Source organism: Dunckerocampus dactyliophorus, chromosome 9 (assembly GCF_027744805.1).
Source record: "Dunckerocampus dactyliophorus isolate RoL2022-P2 chromosome 9, RoL_Ddac_1.1, whole genome shotgun sequence".
Taxonomy (NCBI): Eukaryota; Metazoa; Chordata; class Actinopteri; order Syngnathiformes; family Syngnathidae; genus Dunckerocampus; species Dunckerocampus dactyliophorus.
The window spans coordinates 2,614,028-2,635,676 of NC_072827.1; the positions used below are offsets into that span (position 1 = coordinate 2,614,028).

The 21,649-nt window shown below is 44.0% G+C and overlaps 3 protein-coding genes across 11 annotated transcripts in view; 2 read left to right on the forward strand and 1 right to left on the reverse strand.

The window, feature by feature from the left end:
• LOC129187250 (uncharacterized) overlaps positions 1 to 7,346 on the forward strand; it is a 41,895-nt gene extending 34,549 nt beyond the window's left edge. The window contains exon 22 of the mRNA XM_054786226.1: positions 7,070 to 7,346. Coding sequence (XP_054642201.1) covers positions 7,070 to 7,199 — 130 coding nt within the window. The 3' untranslated portion in view covers positions 7,200 to 7,346. The remainder of the gene's footprint in view (positions 1 to 7,069) is intronic.
• LOC129188015 (radixin) overlaps positions 6,361 to 21,649 on the reverse strand; it is a 48,776-nt gene continuing 33,487 nt past the window's right edge. The window contains exons 9-10 of one of the 9 annotated variants that reach the window (XM_054787971.1): positions 21,372 to 21,581; positions 6,361 to 21,293 (exon numbers count right to left, since the gene is read on the reverse strand). In XM_054787971.1, the coding sequence (XP_054643946.1) occupies positions 21,129 to 21,293; positions 21,372 to 21,581 (375 nt within the window). In that variant the 3' untranslated portion in view covers positions 6,361 to 21,128. Of the gene's footprint in view, positions 21,582 to 21,649 lie in introns of all 9 variants that reach the window. The other 8 variants (XR_008572512.1, XR_008572509.1, XR_008572510.1 and 5 more) reach the window with 8 other exon arrangements.
• On the forward strand, positions 7,252 to 21,313 carry LOC129188014 (probable ribonuclease ZC3H12C). Its single transcript, XM_054787967.1, has 6 exons — positions 7,252 to 7,397; positions 10,993 to 11,715; positions 12,010 to 12,149; positions 12,213 to 12,447; positions 12,682 to 12,788; positions 12,886 to 21,313. Exons 2-6 carry the CDS (start codon positions 11,093 to 11,095, stop codon positions 14,304 to 14,306), a joined length of 2,526 nt encoding a protein of 841 aa, XP_054643942.1. The 5' UTR covers positions 7,252 to 7,397; positions 10,993 to 11,092; the 3' UTR covers positions 14,307 to 21,313.

Genomic DNA, 21,649 nt, shown 5'->3' on the forward strand with positions numbered 1-21,649 from the left:
ATGCACGCACACACACATACGCATATTTGCTAGCACACTCCACAGACACACGCACCATCAGGCCCAGTGGGGAACATCTATCAGCACGTCATTAGGGGGCCCCGTGTGTGTTCATGTACGTGTGTGTGTGTGTGTTGAGTTGTACATTTCAAAAAGTCTGTGAATAATTCAAACATTACCTCCAGTTTGTTCACAAAGAGCTGCAGTTTAACTGACCCTACCCCTACCCCTACCCCTACCCCTACCCCTACCCCTTCAGCAAACCCAAACCCTAACCATAGCCTGAACACCATCCCCCCCCAGTCCAGTGAAAATATTGGTGGTTTCCTGTATCCTCTACTGGCAATTAGCACATGCTAGCGTGTCACCACCCAGCTAACTAGCTGTACGTATCCATGAAAATGTTATACGTGTTGCTATGCTGATGTTAGTTATGTGCAAAATCTCTGCAACGTCTGCATCTTTGTGTGGCGGCCCAATCACTCCATCTCCATTACGGCCTGCGCCAGCCTCCCCAAGGCAGGTGGTGTGTGTGTGTGTGTGCGTGTGCGTGTGGGGGGATGGAATGGGCTGAGTGAGGACTCTGAAGGCACAAAAGGTTGGCCTTAGGCCTGGGGTGGCCTCTGGGTCACTTAAGGACGCAAAAGAGGCAGCACATGCACGCACACACACACTTAAGTTTGTTATGATAGCAGCTGGCTGAGTTAGAAGTGCGCTTCAGGGGTGTCCAAAGTGCGGCCCAGGAGCCATTTTGCAGCTCCCGTCTGTTGTTTTTATTGGCCTGCTGCATATTGAAATATATAAAGAAATATATAAAGAAAAAAAAGGGAAAAATCTGCAGTAATTTTACAAGAATAAAGTGAAAATATTAAAACAAAAACATCGTAATCTAACGCGAAAGTCATAATTTTATCAGAATCGTGTATTATTATTCTTTAGTAGCATAAAGTTGAAATATTAAAGAAAGACGTTTTTTAAAGCCATAATATTACAAAAAACAAACAAAACAAGAAATAAAGTTCAAATTTTTGGAAAATTAGGTTGCGAAAAAGTTATAATGTTACAAGAATAAGAAGTCAGAATTATGAGAACAAAATTTACAAGAAGAAAGTTAAAATAGTTGGGAAAAAAAACAGAAAAATGGGGAGAAAAAAACACCTGTAATTTTACAAGAAGTCAAATATGAAGAAAAACAAAAAGTCTTATTCAAATGAGAAAAAAGTTCCCAATTTTATGATATGTTAAGAGACAAAAAATTCGTAAACTCAATCATTTTCGTAGAAAAAAGTTGAAATAATAAAGAAAAGTACGTTTTCAAAAAAGTTGCAATACAATGAGAAAAAAAACATGTCATTTTTGGAAAATTAAGTTGGGGGAAATGTCAACATATAATGGGAATAAAGTCATAGTATTACGAAACAAACAAAACAAAGAATAAAGTTATAACGTAACGACGATAAAGTCCAAATATTATGGGAATAAAGTCAGAATTATGAGAAGAAAATTTACAAGAAGAAAGTTAAAATAGTTGGGAAAAAAGGAAAATAAACACTTGTGATTTTACGGGAATAAAGTAAAAATATTAAGAGAAAAAAAGTCGTATTCACGCGAGAAAAAAGGTCCCTATTTTACGAGAATAATATACAACAATATATTATGAGGAAAAAAATGCTTAAAGTCAATCATTTTAGTAGCATAGAGTTGAAATAATGAAGAAAAGTACATTTTCAAAAAAAGTTGCAAAGCAATGAGGAAAAACAAACAAAAGTTGTCATTTTGGGAAAATTAAGTTGGGGGAAATGTTATATTATGGGAATATGGTCAAAATATTATGGGAATAAAGTCATAATATTACAACTAGAAAATGTTAAATATTTGGGAAAAAAAAATGGGTAAAAAAAAGAGCAAAAATCAAAGTTGCTTCTAATAACAGGCTTTTCCACCCACATTACACCAAAAAAACACCTGGAAAAATGAGTGAAAAGGCTGTAATGCGCATTCCGAGCCAGTAGTTGGCGCCACCTGTCCCTCTAAAGCAGTTTTAAACGTGACTGATGGAGGAGTCTTCTTATGCTCTGAGCAGCAGCACTGTGGTCCACCACGCTTGTTTGCATATTGAACGCTCGATGGTGTGTACGAAGTGCATATACTGTACCTTGTGCCATTCACAAACTGCTTTTTTGTCCTTTTATCTGAGCTTTACGTGAACATTTGGCAAGAATCTGAAATGTATGACATCGTCTCGTGTCTCCGAACTCATCTTTATTTACTAACAGAACAATACTTCAGGTGGCTTTTTGTCACAAAATGTGTGACACTGATTTCTGGCTCGGCTTCCCCTTTCACAGCGTGGTGACAACAGGAAGTTATATTTCCACCCGAACCAAAGAGAGATGTGGTCTTTGCAGATTCGTGGCGTTAGCATGGCGGCTAGCTAGCAATCCGGCGATGGGGACACCTGTTCATCCTGTGGCAAGCAGATGGTCCACAGAGCTGCTGCTCCCTGAGGGGGGAACCTGTCACTGAGCCCCCATTGAAGAGTCACTCTGCAGACTGGGGAGGAGGTCGTGGGGGTGGTGGTGGTCTATGATGGTGGTGGTCTATGATAGTATCACAGTGGTGGTCTTTGATAGTGGTGGTCTATGATAGTATCGCAGTGGTGGTCTATGATAGTATGATAGTGGTGTCTATGATGGTGGTGGTGGTCTATCATAGTGGTGGTCTGTGATAGTGGTGGTCTATGATAGTACGATAGTGGTGTCTATGATGGTGGTGGTGGTCTATGATAGTGGTGGCCTGTGATAGTGGTGGTCTATGATGGTGGTGGTGGTGTATGATAGTGGTGGTCTATGATAGTGGTGGCCTGTGATAGTGGTGGTCTATGATGGTGGTGGTGGTGTATGATAGTGGTGGTCTGTGATAGTGGTGTCTATGATGGTGGTGGTGGTGTATGATATTATGATAGTGGTGGTCTGTGATAGTGGTGTCTATGATGATGGTGATGGTGTATGATACAAGTAGTATGATAGTGGTGGTCTGTGATAGTATGATAGTGGTGTCTATGATGGTGGTGGTCTATGATAGTATCACAGTGGTGGTCTGTGATAGTGGTGGTCTATGATAGTATGATAGTGTTGTCTATGATGATGGTGGTGGTCTATGATAGTATGATAGTGGTGGCCTGTGATAGTGGTGTCTATGATGGTGGTGGTGGTCTATGATGGTATGATAGTGGTGGCCTGTGATAGTGGTGGTCTATGATAGTATGATAGTGGTGTCTATGATGGTGGTGGTGGTCTATGATGGTAGTCTGTGATAGAAACTCGTCTCCTACGGCGCATGAATGGAAGCTAGCGGGGTTAGCTTAGTTTAGCAGAGCGTGCCAGTGCAGCTGTGTGTGTGTGTGTGTGTGTGTGTGTGTTTGTGTGTGCGTGTGCGACTCAGGCCGGATGAGTATATTTTCATTGTGCTCTGTTTTACCGCCTTGACGTAAGGACCATTTTACAATGCCCACTGACAACGTGCAGGTTCTGAGTGGAAAAAAAGACGATAGGCACGTTTATTCTTACGGCTCATATTAACCGTCAACTGCCGTTCTCAACGCATACAACGCACTTCCGGCCTTCAGAATAAGAGCGCTGTTTGCCACATTTGTCTGTGTAAACAAAATAAGGGTGTCAAATAAATACACGAGGTCCCCAACTAATGAACACAATTGGTTCCAGACGACCGTCCAGCAAAAGTAATATTAGCAATGATATAGGTACTGCATGTACGTGTATACATATACAGTATATGTGTATGTATGTAAATATGAGTTTGGATGCAGTAGTAATATTAAACCAGGATAATTAATTAAAAAACAATAATAAAAATGATATAATAATACGTATTGATAAATGTTATTTACCTATGAAGAGGAGTGGTCGAGCATACGTCGTTGTGGAGGAGGAGGAGGAGGAGTTATTGAAAAAAAGGACAAATTGTCATCGTTACACTCTTCTAAAAGAGGTAGTGTTCTGTGGGTGGTGTAGAATTAAGCAGGCCTATTAACTCTTCATAAACTTTAATCACACGCTCTGTCCGGGTTCTATCATACAGCTACAACTTAGCTTTTCATTTCTCCTTTACACTCTCTCCCCACGTCTTCCTCTCTGTTGGTCCCATTAGCAGTGTCACAGTGCCCTCTACTGGTCAGGCATGTAGCTGCATAAATATATAAGGCAAAATACATGAAAATATAGACCAGTCAGCTTGCGTTCGTATCTCCGAATGTTTGTAAGTTGGGGACCTAGTGTATTTTACATTAATAACGCGGTTGGAATGACATCTGTGACTCCATCTTCCTTAATCACAAGCACGGGCATTACAGTTTGTTGAAGATGTTGTAGCAATATGTGCTGAGGCTGACATCTCTTTAGAAAAGTTAGCTAAGCTACATCCATTTCTCAATGACTGGACAAAATGGGCCAATGATGTATTGCAGCAATAAATGGAAGGATTTTTGCATTTCATTCATGGACATTGTATTCATGAACCTAAATAGTACACACTCTATGCTGGTCAAATATGTGTAAAAGGTAAAAAACAGAATTCTAAAAAATTTAAACGGAAAAAACGGATTTCATAGGGCCCTAATGATAGTGGTGTGTATGATGGTGGTGGAGGTCTAGAATGGTGGTGGTGGTCTATGATAGTGTGATAGTCATAGTCTATGATGGTGGTGGATGATGGTGGTGGTCTATGATAGTGTGATAGTCATAGTCTATGATGGTAGTGTATGATGGTGGTGTAGGTCTAGAATGATGGTGGTGGTCTATGACAGTGTGATAGTCATAGTCTATGATGGTAGTGTATGATGGTGGTGTAGGTCTAGAATGATGGTGGTGGTCTATGATAGTGTGATAGTCATAGTCTATGATGGTGGTGTATGATGGTGGTGTAGGTCTAGAATGATGGTGGTGGTCTATGATAGTGTGATAGTCATAGTCTATGATGGTGGTGTAGGTCTAGAATGATGGTGGTGGTCTATGACAGTGTGATAGTCATAGTCTATGATGGTGGTGTATGATGGTGGTGTAGGTCTAGAATGATGGTGGTGGTCTATGATAGTGTGATAGTCATAGTCTATGATGGTGGTGTAGGTCTAGAATGATGGTGGTGGTCTATGACAGTGTGATAGTCATAGTCTATGATGGTGATGGAGGTCTAGAATGATGGTGGTGGTCTATGATAGTGTGATAGTCATAGTCTATGATGGTGGTGTATGATGGTGGTGGAGGCTTAGAATGATGGTGGTGGCTATGATAGTGTGATAGTCATAGTCTATGATGGTTGTGGAGGTCTACAATGATGGTGGTGGTCTATGATAGTGTGATAGTCATAGTCTGATGGTGGTGTATGATGGTGGTAGAGGTCTAGAAGGATGGTGGTCTATGATAGTGTGATAGTCATAGTCTATGATGGTGGTGTATGATGGTGGTAGAGGTCTATAATGATGGTGGTGGTCTATGATAGTGTGATAGTCATAGTCTATGATGGTGGTGGAGGTCTAGAATGATAGTGGTGGTCTATGATAGTGTGATAGTCATAGTCTATGATGGTGGTGTATGATGGTGGTGGTCTGTGATAGTCATAGTCTATGATGGTGGTGGACGTCTATAATGATGGTGGTGGTCTATGATAGTGTGATAGTCATAGTCTGATGGTGGTGTATGATGTGGTAGAGGTCTAGAAGGATGGTGGTGGACTATGATAGTGTGATAGTCATAGTCTATGATGGTGGTGTATGATGGTGGTAGAGGTCTATAATGATGGTGGTGGTCTATGATAGTGTGATAGTCATAGTCTATGATGGTGGTGGAGGTCTACAATGATAGTGGTGGTCTATGATAGTGTGATAGTCATAGTCTATGATGGTGGTGTATGATGGTGGTGGTCTATGATAGTGTGATAGTCATAGTCTATGATGGTGGTGGAGGTCTATAATGATGGTGGTGGTCTATGATAGTGTGATAGTCATAGTCTATGATGGTGGTGTATGATGGTGGTGGAGGTCTAGAATGATGGTGGTGGTCTATGATAGTGTGATAGTCATAGTCTATGATGGTGGTGTATGATGGTGGTAGAGGTCTATAATGATGGTGGTGGTCTATGATAGTGTGATAGTCATAGTCTATGATGGTGAGGGAGGTCTAGAATGATGGTGGTGGTCTATGATAGTGTGATAGTCATAGTCTATGATGGTGAGGGAGGTCTAGAATGATGGTGGTGGTCTATGATAGTGTGATAGTCATAGTCTATGATGGTGAGGGAGGTCTAGAATGATGGTGGTGGTCTATGATAGTGTGATAGTCATAGTCTATGATGGTGAGGGAGGTCTAGAATGATGGTGGTGGTCTATGATAGTGTGATAGTCATAGTCTATGATGGTGGTAATTACAAAACCTTTTTCCCGCCATATAGCTAATCATGTAAAGTGAATTTAATCTGTTCCCGTGAAACTGTGGCCATCATAAAAGCTTTATTTACAAGTACAGGCAATGTTTTATGTCACACTTGAACATTCCTGACTGTCACGCAAATGTAAAAAGAAGTTAATCACTGTATGCTGAAAGTAAAACACAGTAACACTACTCTGACACGTCACAGAGAGGGTTTGCAGAGCAATACTGCCACCTGTTCAGATGTGCTGCTATGATTAATAAGTGTTTGTAGTGCACAATAAATGTATTCACGCAAAAATTCATTTCGATATGAAATTGGTATTCCCTGTCACTCAATTCCATGTCCCGGTCTATGGTTATCATCACACTTTGCCTTCACTTGGACCCTTGCTCTGCGGTGGCCTCACGCACACAAAAAGCCAAAGAAAAAGCAAAGTGCTGACTAGGCTGAAGTCTTGCAAGACTTGTTTGAGTTTTGAAGCTGAGTTTTCCAGAACATTTTGGTTAAGTCATCAAATTGTTCCACTTTGAAGGCTTTGCTTTATCGTTTATTTTAAAAAAAAGTGTCTTTGTCTGCATATTCGTGCGTAATGGTGTGTGTGTGTGTGTGTGTGTGTGTACAGCTGCCTGACGAGGACCATCCTTTGGGTCCCCTCCCCTCCCGTCTGTCTCTATTGTGCAGGGAGGAGACAGGAGGGAGGAGACAGAGGAGTGGTGGAGGTCCATGAGTCCACTGAGGACATGGAACACTGACGAGTCACTAGAAGACTGACTGCCGCTAAGGACGGACGTGGACGTGGAAAGCTGACGGACACTGACTGGACTCTCGTTGCTTGCTAGAAGACTCCTGGAAAGTTCTAGCAAGCACCCGATCACCTCCTTCACTGGGAAATTCTATTTTTCCTCAAAGGGACACTTTAGGAGCAAGTGATCTTTCTCCCCGCTTGTGCGGTGAGTCTTCATTTTTGTTGGCACACACTAACATGGATAACTCTTCTTTGATGTAAACATCAACCACGCTCTTGGGAGATTAAATGAATATTTGGCAAAAGTTGATTTAAAAAAAAAGCTGAACTATTTTGTATGAAATGAAAGGTGGAATATATCCGTTTCAAAGCATGCGCTGTGTACGTCCACACAATACAGAGGCGTTTATGTGCAAATGAGCCATCACATAAAAACTAAATATATCCTTTCATGAGCTTATCCATTTGGTTAGCTTTTTGGGCTTACATTTACACAAAATGCCCATTTCCTGTTTCTTGTTGAATTTCTTTTTAAATTCAGTGACCTCGAGGAAAGTTGGGATTTCCCACACTAAAGCATTTGTCTCTCTCGCTCTACACATTAACAGCTATAGGACAATATTAATAATAATTCATTCATAATAACAAAGGACAATATTACGCAGATATGCAATGAAAAAACAATACAAATGATTTTGAATAAAAATACAATTGCCATATGCGGTATTCCAATAAGTGCTTTATATGTAGTCTCACTTTATTTATTTCCTGTTCAGCCTAATCCTCGCTAGGGGGTATGCTGGAGCCTATCCCAGCTGGCTTTTGGGCAAGGGGGAGACGGTGCACCGTAGACTGGCTTGCCAGCCACTCACAGATTTTCTCACTTTTAGCTTTATATTTATGTAGACATACACATATACTGTACTGTATATATATATACATATACTGTATATGTTATATATATAATATATACAGGTATATATTACACAAGCAAAAAAAGTAAATGTAACAGGTTAAAACATAATATAAGCATTAATGGGGGCACCACTGAGCAGGTTTTGGGTTGGGGGTGCCCACCCAGGACCACTAAAACGCGTGCATTGTCACCAGCATGTTACGCATGCTCCCAAAATTTGTAAGTAAGTAAGCCATTGTCCCAAAAAGGGATCTATTTGCTGGAATAGCAGTAATAAGAATGGAAACATGGCGGTAGACCACCACAGTGTATCCCACCGGACATTGTCGGGAGTATTTAACAACCTGGTCACAGCAACATTTTCTTGAGCTTGTATTTTTAGTTAGAGGGGTCTGGGCTGGGCTGGGGGGGGGGGTTCGTGAACCAGACGTGACCATCTGAGGGTGTGTGCACGTCAGAGGTGAAAGTGAGTGCACGTGCACACACGCACACACCACCAGTTGCAGGAGGATGAGGATGCTTTCAGTGTGGGGGTCCCATGTGGTCTCAGTAGGCATCTGTTTCCCCTCCTGTCCCCCAGCACAGCTTTTGTATTACCTAACTAAACCCCCCTCCCCCTTCCAGCCGGTCCCTGGTGGGCTGGTCCGTGGGCCAGGCTGGGTGTGCGGACGGCAGCCGTGCAGCAGGCCTGAGCCCTGTGCGGGCTTCCAGGCCTCAGGGGAGCCCCGGGTGCCCCCCGAGGGAGGTCAGTGATGGCGAGGCGAGCAAGCAGGCGGGTCACCCAGGAGGCATCTGCTCTCGCTGTGGAGGCACTCGGCACCCCCGCCCCCATCAGATATTGCTCAGCAGATGAGTTATTTCATGAGACGTCACTCCTACTGTTTTTTTTTATTTATGTACAAAAACAACACAGTCTGAGAGGTTCACTGTACTACTTTTGTGTGGGAGATCCCACACTTGCACCTTACTTCACTGTAGACGCAATACAATACATCATAATAAGCACGTGTAAAGTTTGAAGAACCACCATTTTGCAGAGATGTCTCCAAAAAGGAAAAACAGTCAAGTAAAGCATTGAAACAATGGAGGAATGTCATTACAAACATTCCCTAAACCCTTCAACTTTAGGATTCCAAATGTGGCTTTATTATTGGAGATCAGGGGTGTCCAAAGTGCGGCCCGGGGGCCATTTATGGCCCGCCATTGCTTTTTTATTGGCCCTCAGCACATTCTAAAAATACTATTAAACAATAAAATTAAGATGGAAAAAAACAGCAATTTTACAAGAATAAAGACAAAATATGTAAGGGAGTAAAGTCCTTATATTAAATTGTTGAAATATTAAAGGAAAAAAGTAATATAAGAAACAAACCAAACAAAGAATTAAGTTGACATTTTAGGAAAATGAGTTTGGGTAAATGCTACAATTTTATCATCATAAAGTCAAAATACTAAGAGAATAAGTCATATTAGTACGAGGAAAAAATGTACAAGTAATGTAAGGAGAAACAGTCCATAATAATTCTATTCATAACAATATGCTTTGTCACTGATAAAATGAATACATGTATTTTACACGTGTAAATATATGTATATACACATTATATTCAATATTTTGTTTGGGTTGCTTTAAAAAAAAAAAAAAAAAGTAAAAGCGGCCCCCGCATAGTTTGGAATTGGAATTGGATGTGACTTTACAAAATTTTACCAAAAAAAACCCCAAAAAACTGCGTTGGTTTGTGCACAAGCTGCTGCGTCATATTTCCGCGACGCCTGGCAGCTGCATAGCCAGTTCAGTGTGTGTGTGTGTTGGTGGGGGTGGGGGGGCGGGTTTGGGTCTTAAAAAATCTCCTGCAGCCTCCGTCTGTGCACAGCGTCCAGGCTGAGGGAACAATACTTCCTCACAGAAAGACAGATTGGCTGGCAGCTGCTTGATTGAAAAGCCAGACACACTTCTAACCCCCCCACACACAACCCCCACAACACACACTCTCACTTTAGCTTTGTTGTTGAGGACATTTATGTTCATCGCACAAAATAACGTGGAGAAGTCTTTCAGCTACTCTTTGTGGTAGGGAATACTTTCTACTATTGAGGGGATTTCCACAGCAAGCGGAAGGAAGCCTCTCTTTGCAGCTTCCTCTTTGTGTTTCACATCATTTTTGAGCTAGTTTGCATGGGCAGGAAGCGACAGATCGAGGTGATGCACCAAACAAACCAAGCCGAGGCTGGACTCAAAGGAGGCTTTGTGACAACGCTGCAGAGATGAGGGTTGTTTTCTTTTTTAAAAAGGGGTCACTTCTTTGTCTCCTCCTCAACACAACGCTCTTTGTTTGAGGAGTCAACCCGCTGTGACATAAATAGATAATCCTGAACCAACACACACGCAGTGGAACAACTTTGGGAAGCTAGCTTGATATGCTAACCTCCAGTACAACCGTCTTTTTATACGCCAAAGTTAGCAACACCGACACTAGCATAGCTGTGTGAGCTACAGTGCAAACATTACACTCAAGAAGAAGTTCAAAGTAAACTAAATACACTCTCACATCTGAGACAGACGGCAGAGCTTGATTTTAATATGTGTAGAGAAGCCTTTTTTGTTTTTGCAAAATGGTGGCCGTATATGCAGAGCGGGCTCTATCTCGCTAGGGACGGTCCATGAGGGAGGGGGTTTTTCCACAACTTCAAAAGCAAGCATTTGAGCGTGGAGCAAACCAGCGAGGGAGATGTTAACCTTTTCTCTCTTTCGGTTGCCGAAGCTGACAGGAATAGCCGTCAGCACGCGTCTCAGTTCGAGCGAAGAAAAGCTTCAGTCCTCATGGTTGTCTGTCGGCTGCAATGCATGAAAAAGTTTGACCAAATTTTGTTCTTCTGCTCCTAGGTAAGTCTTCTGATTGACAGGCCGGTGGCAAGGTCAGGGAGGTGGCTCAGGTGCCCTGGAGGTCCCAGAGGGCGTGGGTCTGGATGTGTGAAAGGGCTTCATGGGCCTGAGGGACCATCTGGAGGATGGGACAGGCCTGGGGCTGGATCTGGACTACCTCCACGTGGAAGGCGCTGAGCGACCCGAAGGTCTGGGCGCCGCAAAGAAAGCTGGGAATGTCACAGCGGTGGGCTCTGGTGCCCTCAGTGACAGCACCAGCAGTTTGGATAGCAGCAGCGCTAGCTTTAGCAGCTTCTCCGAGGAGAGCGGAGAAAGTGAAGATGAACGTCTCCAGGCTCAAAACAGAGAACCCCTCACCAGGCTGGACCTGGCGGCAAACCAACCAGTGGAAACATCCCCTCACATTCAGGCTACCACTGATTGGCGCAGCAAAGTGGACTTTGCTCTGAAACTGGGCTACTCTGAAGAACTGGTGCTGCTGGTGCTTCACAAACTGGGCCCGGCTGCACTCATCAATGATATCCTGGGAGAACTGGTCAAACTGGGGACCAAAGCTGATGTGGAGCAGCACAGAAGTGGAAGCGCACAGTCTCCTTCTTCCTCTCTAACATACGCCTCCTCATCTTCAAGTGACTCCTGCAGGCTGCTGTGCTCGTCCAAACTGCTGGAGGACAAAGACAACCTTCGGCCTGTTGTGGTGGACGGAAGCAACGTGGCCATGAGGTAAGAAACGCAGGAAGAAGTGGATACACTGAATAAGCAGTTGGTCGCCCTCAACAGCCGGAACCATCTCACAAGGCCGAGTGTCTTCCGAGTTTACTTGAAAAATCCATAAAAAAAAAATCAGAACCTGGAAAAATAAAACACTTTTATAACATTCGTCATAGGTCATTTTTGAAAGTCTTCTGCCAAACCAGAAGACGGTCTTCAGGTTCACCAAACAGCAACATGATTACAACAAAGACTAGAAAACGTTGGTTTCTTGTGATTTACATTCATGTCACTCTACTCTTTCAGTCATGGCAATAAGGAAGTGTTCTCCTGTCAAGGCATCCAACTGGCTGTTGATTGGTTCCTGGAGCAAGGTCACCGTGACATCACTGTTTTTGTCCCTGCCTGGAGGAAGGAGCAATCCCGTCCGGACGCTCTCATCACAGGTAAGCACATACCGAGCTTTCAGTGAAGTCTCAGACCGTTCCTCAAATAAACTTTGTCCACAGACCAGGAAGTTCTACGGCAACTGGAAAAGGACAAGATCCTGGTCTTCACGCCGTCGCGCCGCGTGCAGGGACGCAGAGTTGTCTGTTACGACGACCGTTTCATCGTCAAGCTGGCCTACGAGTCCGACGGCATCATCGTGTCCAACGACAACTACCGCGATCTGGCCAATGAGAAACCGGAATGGAAGAAGTTCATCGACCAGCGGCTGCTGATGTATTCCTTTGTCAACGACAAGTAAGCGGAAGAAAGCAAGACAAACCCCTGACCCTCCTACAAGCCATGTGCGAGCCTTGTCATACATGTACAAATATACGTGGCGATAGCCAACAAGCAAAACCTTACCGTCACATTTTGTATGAAGTTCCTTCCGGGGGTCTACGGTACAAAAGTGTCTCGTGTCATTCTAAGAATCCCAAAGAAAGGTTGATGATTTTATTAAACTTCTCACCCGACTGACTGCACATTTAGATTCATGCCCCCAGACGACCCGCTCGGACGACACGGACCCAGCTTGGAGAACTTCCTCAGGAAAAGACCGATTATACCGGAACACAGGAAGCAGCCGTGTCCTTACGGTAAAAATGATAGAGTCCTCTTGAGTCAATAAAGGTTTTTGCTGTTCGGTACCAGTGCCACGCTAATCACAAGCCCTTGACTCTGTTCCTCCATTAGGGAAGAAGTGTACATACGGCCACAAGTGCAAGTTCTACCACCCTGAACGGGGTAGCCAGCCTCAACGTTCTGTAGCTGATGAGCTCCGTGCCAGCGCCAAAATGTCCTCAGTGGCGTGTAAAGACCAGGTGGAAGACGCCCTGATGGTGAAGAACCAAACGTCAGTCCAAGCAGAGGATCGGTCCGAGTCCTGCCGGGGAACCCCAAAGAAACAGTTCAGCCCTCTGAGCTCCCTCACTGATCTCTTGGAGGAGCAGCTTCGAGTGCAGTCCAAAGTGGAAGCCCGCAGGGGCAGCAACGGCTGCAGTAGAAGTATTTTTGGGCAACCCACGCAAGGGATGCCCTCTTTCTCAGGAAACCTGGATGAATGGGATTATCCAGGAGGGATTGGGGGTGGATTCGGGGGATCCACAAGACCACCACGCCATGCTGAAAGTTACCATCAATCCGAGTGTCCGGTGTTGGCCTACAACTCCATGGTGAAGACCTCTTCCATCCTCAGTCTTCCCGCTCTGGAGAGTCAAGAGCGCTTTCTCCCAGACGATTTGCAAGCACGGCATCTTCCCTCAGACTGCAGCAGCGACAGCAGTGTCGGTTCTGACACCTTCTCTCCTGATGCCGTTTTTGACGACAAGGCTTCGTGCCACCATCACCACCGTCAGCTTCGTCATCATCACACCCCTCATTGCTGCTCCAACCAGTACGTCCGACCTGTTAGCCGTAGTCCTCCTGGTCTGAGCCACCACACTGGAAGCAGAAGACATGATTTTGATGCAGAAGATCCTCCTTCTCTGAGTCCTCTACATCCCTTCCAAGCTGCATCCGCTCACATCCCACCTACTCATCTTCAGCATTCAGTGCTGAGCAGATATCCAGGTGAATGCCTCGGTCCTATCATACGTCCACTCCAAACATCCAGTGCTCGCACATTTTCTCAGGGATCCCTTCTGGGCTGTAGTTTGACAAATTCCCTTTGGAAAGAAGACAGGCTGCAGGACACCAGAGCATATGAAGGGTCACATTTTCCTCCCAGGAGGAACTACTCAGAGCTACAACAACAGCAGCAGCAGCATCAGCTGAACTGGGACCAGCACTACCAGCATCCCCCAAGACCTTGTTATGACCTCTTTCCCTTCGAGAACCTTCCCGAGGGACCTGAGAAAGTCTGGTCCTCTCCTTGGAGCAGACATTCCTCACCACGGCACCTCGCGGTGCAACCACCCCTTCCATCCGCCATCCTGCAACAGGAGCCCTCCTACATGGGTCAGTACCAGGACCAAAGGGAGAGGGTGTATCTTAACCTCTGTGGCATCTTTCCAGCTGATATGGTGAGGGTGGTGATGACCAGGAACCCTCACCTGATAGATGCTCAGGAGCTTGCTGCCGCCATATTGAAGGAGAAAGCGCAGGAGAGTTCTTGAACGTTTTTGTAATCATTCAGGTGGATCCACTTCAGGCTGAAGACTTCAAGCTCCTTCACACTTGGTCCCTTTTAGCCATCAAACTCATTCTACACCGCCGAAACGGCATTCGGTTAGCTTGGAATCCTTGGATCCGGGCTCACTTAGCCTCGTCTTGCATTGTAGTGCCTCAGACCTGAAGTGGATCAAGAAAGAGAAGTCACTCCTCTTTGAAATTGCAATGTGAACCCAAAAAGAAGTGTGTTTTCGGCTGAGTGACTTTTTGGTCCACTTGCGTCTGTTTGGTTTAAAAAGGAGACTTCATGTGAAAGCATCCCTAATATCAGCGCTATTTCTTTCCCCAAACTGACATTTTTCCAAAAATATGCTACTTCAGCACTTAAGATCGGAGTGTTTGGGGGTCGTGATGCGCACGTTTGTGAGTCCAGGCTTTCAAGGGTAACGGTGCATTTTTGAAACAAATATTTATTTGTCATACTTTTAAGTTATTTATACTATTTTGATTTGGGCACTTTTTGTTATGTTTTTTTCTTTTTTGGCAATCATATCAGGGTATTAAGTCGTGACTGAAGCCTACCTCGGACTTTTCCTGCTCCTTGACAAAACACACTCAAATACGGTGCACCAGTCGACTTATGTTCCATATCGAGATGACACGGGTTTCCCCAAAAAAGGGAAGTGAAACTCAGTCGGTGCCAAACAGGAGGCGGGGGGGCGGGGACTTCCATCAAAACCCCCAGCCGGTTCGCGTTTGATTTGATTTCCTGTGACTTTTGTTCAATTGTGTAAGGCTGCTGGCGCCATAGCTCAGTAAGGTGAGGATTATTTAGTATACTTGTCTTTTCGGAGGTCACCAACGAGAGTTTTGTGTTCAACATGAACGCCACGCAAGACTGTGCTCATGCAATGCATGCCGTAAAATAATAAAAATACCTAATATATCAAAATCATTCTATTACATTTCAGTGCAGTAATTCACTGACTAAGTTAGAGAACAAAGAATGTTTACCTTAGTGAAATATTTATTTTAAAGTATATCACACAAAGTTGGTCAATTCCAAATGTATTCCTCACAGCTGCCTTTTCTTGGTTGTTCTTTTTAAGTGCATGAGTGAATCCATCCACAGCGAAAGCACCATCAACGGCAAGGCAGTAGTTGTGTTAGAAATAAATCCTACGAGTGTATATACAGTATATGCAGTAATCCCTCGCCAATTCAAATTTCACTGCTTCACTCTTATTACAGTTGGAATCACGTCAAAAATATGCATATTTAAGGAAACGTTACATATTTTTTGCCTCAGTGAAGCATTTTTAAGCATAAAAGTGGCTAAATGAACTCAAATACACATATAAGGCATTCAGTCAAGGACGTTGATGATATGTAGCATTCTTCACTGGTCACCAGGTGTCAGTCATGTTCGCTGAGACACACAAGCGCCAAACTTGATCGCCGGAACAAAAGGCTTTTTTTTTTTGTAGGTTTGGATGCCGTAATCCACGCCAAGCTGAAACCCCCCACGCCACTTCCTGTCGGCCTGCACACACACGAGCAGGAGTATTTACGTCTTAAATGGCTTATTTTCTGTTCTGTCTACTATATTGGAGTGTAAAGGTGACCATAGGGGTGTCATGTCATGTCTAGAGCACTCTAATAATGGTAAAAAAACGGATTTGGAAGCTTGTAAATAGGTTTTCTATGCTCTAACTGGAAAATATTCCATTTCTAAATATGGAATTGCAGAAATTCACTTATCATGGTGACGTCTGGAACTAGTTAACTGCAATAAATGAGGGATTACTGTACAATACAGTATATATTGTCTCATAGCGCCATGACTTTTATTAGGTTGTTGGACAGATTTACTTCTAATTTAGGCTTTTTAAATGAGCAACTACGGGTCTCATTTCGCTTCCAAGCACTTGCGGCCGCGTTTCCAGTGCGAAATACTGAATAACTTTCAGACTTAGTCGCTCATGCAGCATCTACAAACTTGTTCTTTGTTGATACAAATTGTATCCAATGGCGATGTTCTTGTCTTTATATGAGAATATAAGATATGTTGAGTATTTGTGACAAAGTTTGTCACATTTTTTTTAACCCTTTAGGTGCCAGAGTTTTTTTCCAGCTTTGACATTACTGTACTCTTTCAAAAGGTTGTAGCTTGAAAATGGTTAGCGATAAAGGCATACTGTAAATTAGAATCATCATGGTCTTTCACTTGGATCGCGCTTTTCCACCTCCGAGGCACTCAAAGCGCTTTGACACTGTAGGCGGGTTTGCCTACTGATGACGCAGCATCGGGACCATTTGGGGGTTGAATATCATGCCCAAGGATACCTTCAGGTTGGGAGTAAATGTGGAGTAAATGTAGTCATCTAATTTGCATATTATGACATCACCAGGCTTGGAATTTGAGATACCGGATCACTTTCATATCTGATCCACTTGCGATACTCAGCCATCATCGTCGTCGTTTACAGCGGAATCGTGAACACCACTGCTGCCTCAGCCGCTATTACATACTGGAGATGGATATAAAGTATCTATTATGCCTGGGAATATTCTAATTCAGGGGTGTCCAAACCTTTTCCAGCGAGGGCCGAATACTGAAAAATGAAAGGATGCAAGGACCACTTTGATACTTAGTATACGAGAATTCTTGTAAAATTGTGACTTTTTTCTTAATATTTTGACTTTATTCCCATTAGATTACAGCTGTTTTTTTCCATTTCTAGTATTTTTTTTTAATTTTCCAACTATTTCATTTCGGCTTTCCTCTTGCAAATTTTCTTCTTGTAATTATAACTTTATTCCCAGAATATTTTTTTCTCTTTTAAAACAATGTATTTTTTCTTTATTTCAACATTGTTACTAAAATATTTTTCCTCATTTTTCAAGTTTATTCTCATAAAATTGAAACTATTTTTTCTCTTCATATTTTTCACTTTACTCTGGTAAAATTTCTGCTGTTGATTTTAAAAAAACACATTTTTCCAAATAGTTCTACTTACTTCTTGTACATTTTCTTCTTCATATTTTGACTTTATCCCTTTTATACATTTTCCCCCCACCTAAGTTTCTAAAAATTACAACTTTATTCACTGTTTTTGACAATAGAACTTTCTTCTTTAATATTTCAACTTCATGCTACTAAAATGATATTCTTGTGAGATTACAACTCTTCTCTTAAAATGTTGACTTTTGATTGATTTTCTCATTTTTGCAGCTGTTTTCTTTTTTAAAAAATTAACTTTCCTTGTTAAATTCCGTTTTTAGACTGTGAGGTGGGCCGTTAAAGGTCACAGCCGCGGGCCGCAAATGGCCCCCGGGCTGCACTTTGGACACCCCTGTTCTAATTCATCCAGGTCGTTGTATTCACAGGTCATATCTGTCTATTAGCAGTGCATTTTCTGCCAAGGAGTCTCCCGCGTATGCCGCTATTTTCGCATTGAAGCACCACATTTGCAGACATGACTTCAAATGACAACAATTCAGCAACGTCGCTTGTGCAATTCTGCGACTTCGGCGCTTAAAGGGTTAAACCGCTATTCATAAGAGTGTGTGTTGGTGTTCACGTGACGACAAACACGTCCTCACGTTCTTCGTCTCAGGGGTCGCCGCCATGTGTGCGCGCTGATGCTCCAGCCACTAATGATGTCATTTCCCAGTGATGATGACTATGAAGATGCTGGTGTTCTTACGACTGTATGCGAGTGGTGCGTCATGTTGGCACTCGTCAACAAAACATGACTCTTGAGCTCGAAATCCCCAAAGTCTCAGGCAGACTTGCAGGTCGTAGGTCACGACTGGGACACTCTAATGGAAAAACTGTTTTCATGTCAGGTGGTAAAAGTGGCAAACGTGTCTGCAAATGTCGTGGTCATTTCTGTTCATCATGCATGTCGTTGCTCCTCCTGCCGGTTATCCATGAGATGCCCACCTTGCATAGTAGAAATAAATGGAGAAACTTGACACGAGCCAAAAATACACAACTCACGCACAAGAACGTGCACTATGTTGACGTGTCACACGATGAATCCCATTGCTCCTCCCACCAGTTATTCATGTGTTCATAATAGAAATACACAGAAAGACACAGGTAGACTGGTCATACAGTATAATTAATACGATTGCTCCTCCCACCAGTTAATGATAACCAGCTTCCATCCATCGTCTATGCCATCTTATCGCGGTGGTATGCCAGAGCCTATCCCAGCTGACATGGGCCAGAGGTGGGGTACACCCTGAGCTGGTCGCCAGTCGATAGCAGCGCACCTGTACAAAAACAACCATTCGCACTCACATCATACCTGTGGGCAATTTTAGAGTCGCCAATTAACCCAGCATGCATGTACGCGTGCGTGCAGAGATGCCCAATGGAGATTGGAACCCAAATGTGGCCAACATGCTACCCACTGGGCCGCCGTGCAGCATGATCAACAGCTTGTGTAAGAAAATAAAAGGACTCAAAATAATCCATCCATCCATTTTCTATACCGCTTCTCCTCTTTAGGGTCGCGGGGGCATGCTGGAGTCTATCCCAATAATCCACAAAGTAAAAGCACGTTATGCTTGTTCACACACAAGCACCTGTAGACCTGTGACATAATGAGTTATTAACTTGCATGATACAAATACACAGTAGCACTCAAAAGAAGCCACAAAGCCCACAGCACGGTGTTCCCTCGGTTATCGCGGTGGATAGGTTCCCAAAATAGCCCACAATAAGTGAAATCCGCAAAGTAGCCAAGGTTATTTGTTAATTATTATATATGGTTTAAGGCTGTAAAAGCCATACACTTTTCTCAGACAGGCATTAACATTTCCTCACATTTCTCTCTTATTTAAACACTTTCAATGATGATCGACCTGCTTGGACACAAGAAATTCTTGAGTGACTCACACGTTTTCACTCCTCTGATCGTGCCTCGCCCTGGCGCCGTTCGGCTGCAGCGTTTTTGTATCCTTGTTAAAACATCTTGCTCCTGTGGTCGTATTTTTGTCTTCTATTGTTTACAGTATTGGCGGTTACCAAGCAGCTCACACGGTTAGCTAGTTTGGCAGCCGCCACCAAAACAGGAGACAGACCGAAGGATTGACAGCGGTCTACAGCCAATCACAGACAATGGGCGGTGCAGACAGAAGAGAGAATAGAGAGACGCCTCCTCCTCGTGCAAAAGCACAATGCAATTCTTCTTAAAAGGGCCAGGCCCCGCCTGTAACAGCGTTCATATGCTGTAAAAAACAAAAACAAAAAACTAAAATTGCGCTTAAGAAACAAACAAACTGCGAGTCAGCAAAAGGTGAACCACGATGGAGCGAGGGAACACTGTGCTCACACGTGTCATATAACCAATGGAAGCGCACCATTTGTTAATGATAAAAGGCCACCTTACATAACAGAGATGACTAGAAAGACTGAAAACAATCCACCACGTAAAAAAGCCCAGAGTGCGTTTGCTCACACACATGCACGTATTGAGCATGGATGTGTCATATCGTTAATGTGATCGCTCCCACCACTTGTTCATGATAAAGACCACCGCAGAACGAAAGTTATGTTGCTAAAATATTACAAACGTTTTCAAAATAATTGATAATTCTCCCAGCAAATGCTGCATTTAATGTATTTCCACTTTTACTGCGCTTTAACTCAAATCCTACTCACAAAAAGGTTTGACTGCTTTCCTTAACGGCAGTTTTAATAAGCAAACCAAAATATTGGACTGTGGCCGCTCCATCTTAAATGCCAAAAAAAAAGCTGCCATACGAAAGTGCTGACAGGGCATTATTTTCTTTCTACATGGCATCATAAAAGGCCTAAGCTTTAGGTGCTTCAAATAAAAGCCCAAATATGAAAAAGCACAAAAAAGAAGCTTTCATATCCCCACAAGTTGACTGTTCTTGTGTGATGGCAATAAAAAAGTGCTCCTGTTCACCTGTTTGGTCTGGTCTGGTCGTCTTGATGACGATGCTTCCTAAGCTGTGTTGGATGAAGAAGAGATCAAGCTACCCTGCCAGCGAGCGGCCCCCGTCACTTGGGTCGTCCACTGCGCGGTGCCGGCACCACTCAGCTCGGTTTGATGCTGCAGACACAAAATAAACTGTGAAAACCAGGCAGCATTGAACGCATCAGTCAGTACAGACGTGGGAACAAACGACAACGGAGGGGCTGTAATGACCTCACGTTGAAACATACTAATCTTATCCTAGCGGAGGATAAGGATGTGCAGAAAAGCGGAGACTGGAGTATGAAACGACAGCATCCAAAAGCTATGACCCAGCAGCAGGCTAAGCGAACGCTAGCATGTTTGTTTGCTGGTGTCATTTCTAGCTGTGTATGCTAAAATGATACAGAGACTTGAAATAGTATCAGCTAGTACCTGATTTTGCCAATGGAAATGCGCCCGCAGCGAGTAGGTACCTGCAATTGTGAGGCAAACAGGCGGAGGACTGAGGGTTTGGTTTTGCACGAGTTTACTGGCAGAGCAGGTGCCACATGAACAGGAATGGAAGGAAAGACTACAAACAAAGAGTCCTACACAGAAACCAAAAGCAGACGAGAAGAGAAAGAAATAAAAGTTAGCAAGCGACATTAAAGCTTTACGGTGAAGCCGGCTGAGCGTCACTTAGTCCTGATGCAAGTCCAGATGTTCTCTTCTGGTAAAAAAGACATGTGCTTTAGTTGGAGGGGGGGGGGGGCTGTTAGAGATTGGCGAGCCGCCGTTGTGCAGATCTTTGACGAAGCTACAGAAGCCTGGAGGCCGAGTCTCTGCGGCAGCAAAGAGTTTATTTTTTCCTTTCCTTTCAGCGGAGCCTCACATGGACTCAAACTCGTCGATGCGTTGCTTGGTGTTGCCCTGGCGAATCTGCCGCAGTGTCTTGTATTTGTCTCGGCCCGCCCGCACGTTCTCGGCGTGCAGGACGTCGTTTTGGGTCTTCTTGCTGTCGTCCCGTGCCTCTGCCAACTCGGAGCTGAGAGCCTGGAAAGCGAGGCAGACAGGAGGAGGTGAGAGCTTTGCAGGGTGAGGTGGCTGCGTCGGAAGGTGACGGCGCTCCACCTGCAGCTGCTTCTTGACGCGCTCGTTCTTCTGCGCCTCGGTGACGCGCTCCTCCTCACTACGCTGGCTGCTGACGCCGTCACTGAGCAGCTCGGCGCTCGCCTCGGCGTTGCTCTCGTCCTGCTCGTCGTGCTCGGGGGCCGTAGGGGACGTCATGGCCGCCCTCAGCTCCTCGCGGGTCTTCTCCAGGTCCTCCTGCGCCGCCATGGCCTGCAGGGCGAAGACACCACGGTGTTGCTTTCATGTTAGGACTTTGTTACGGCACAGAGTAGAGAGAT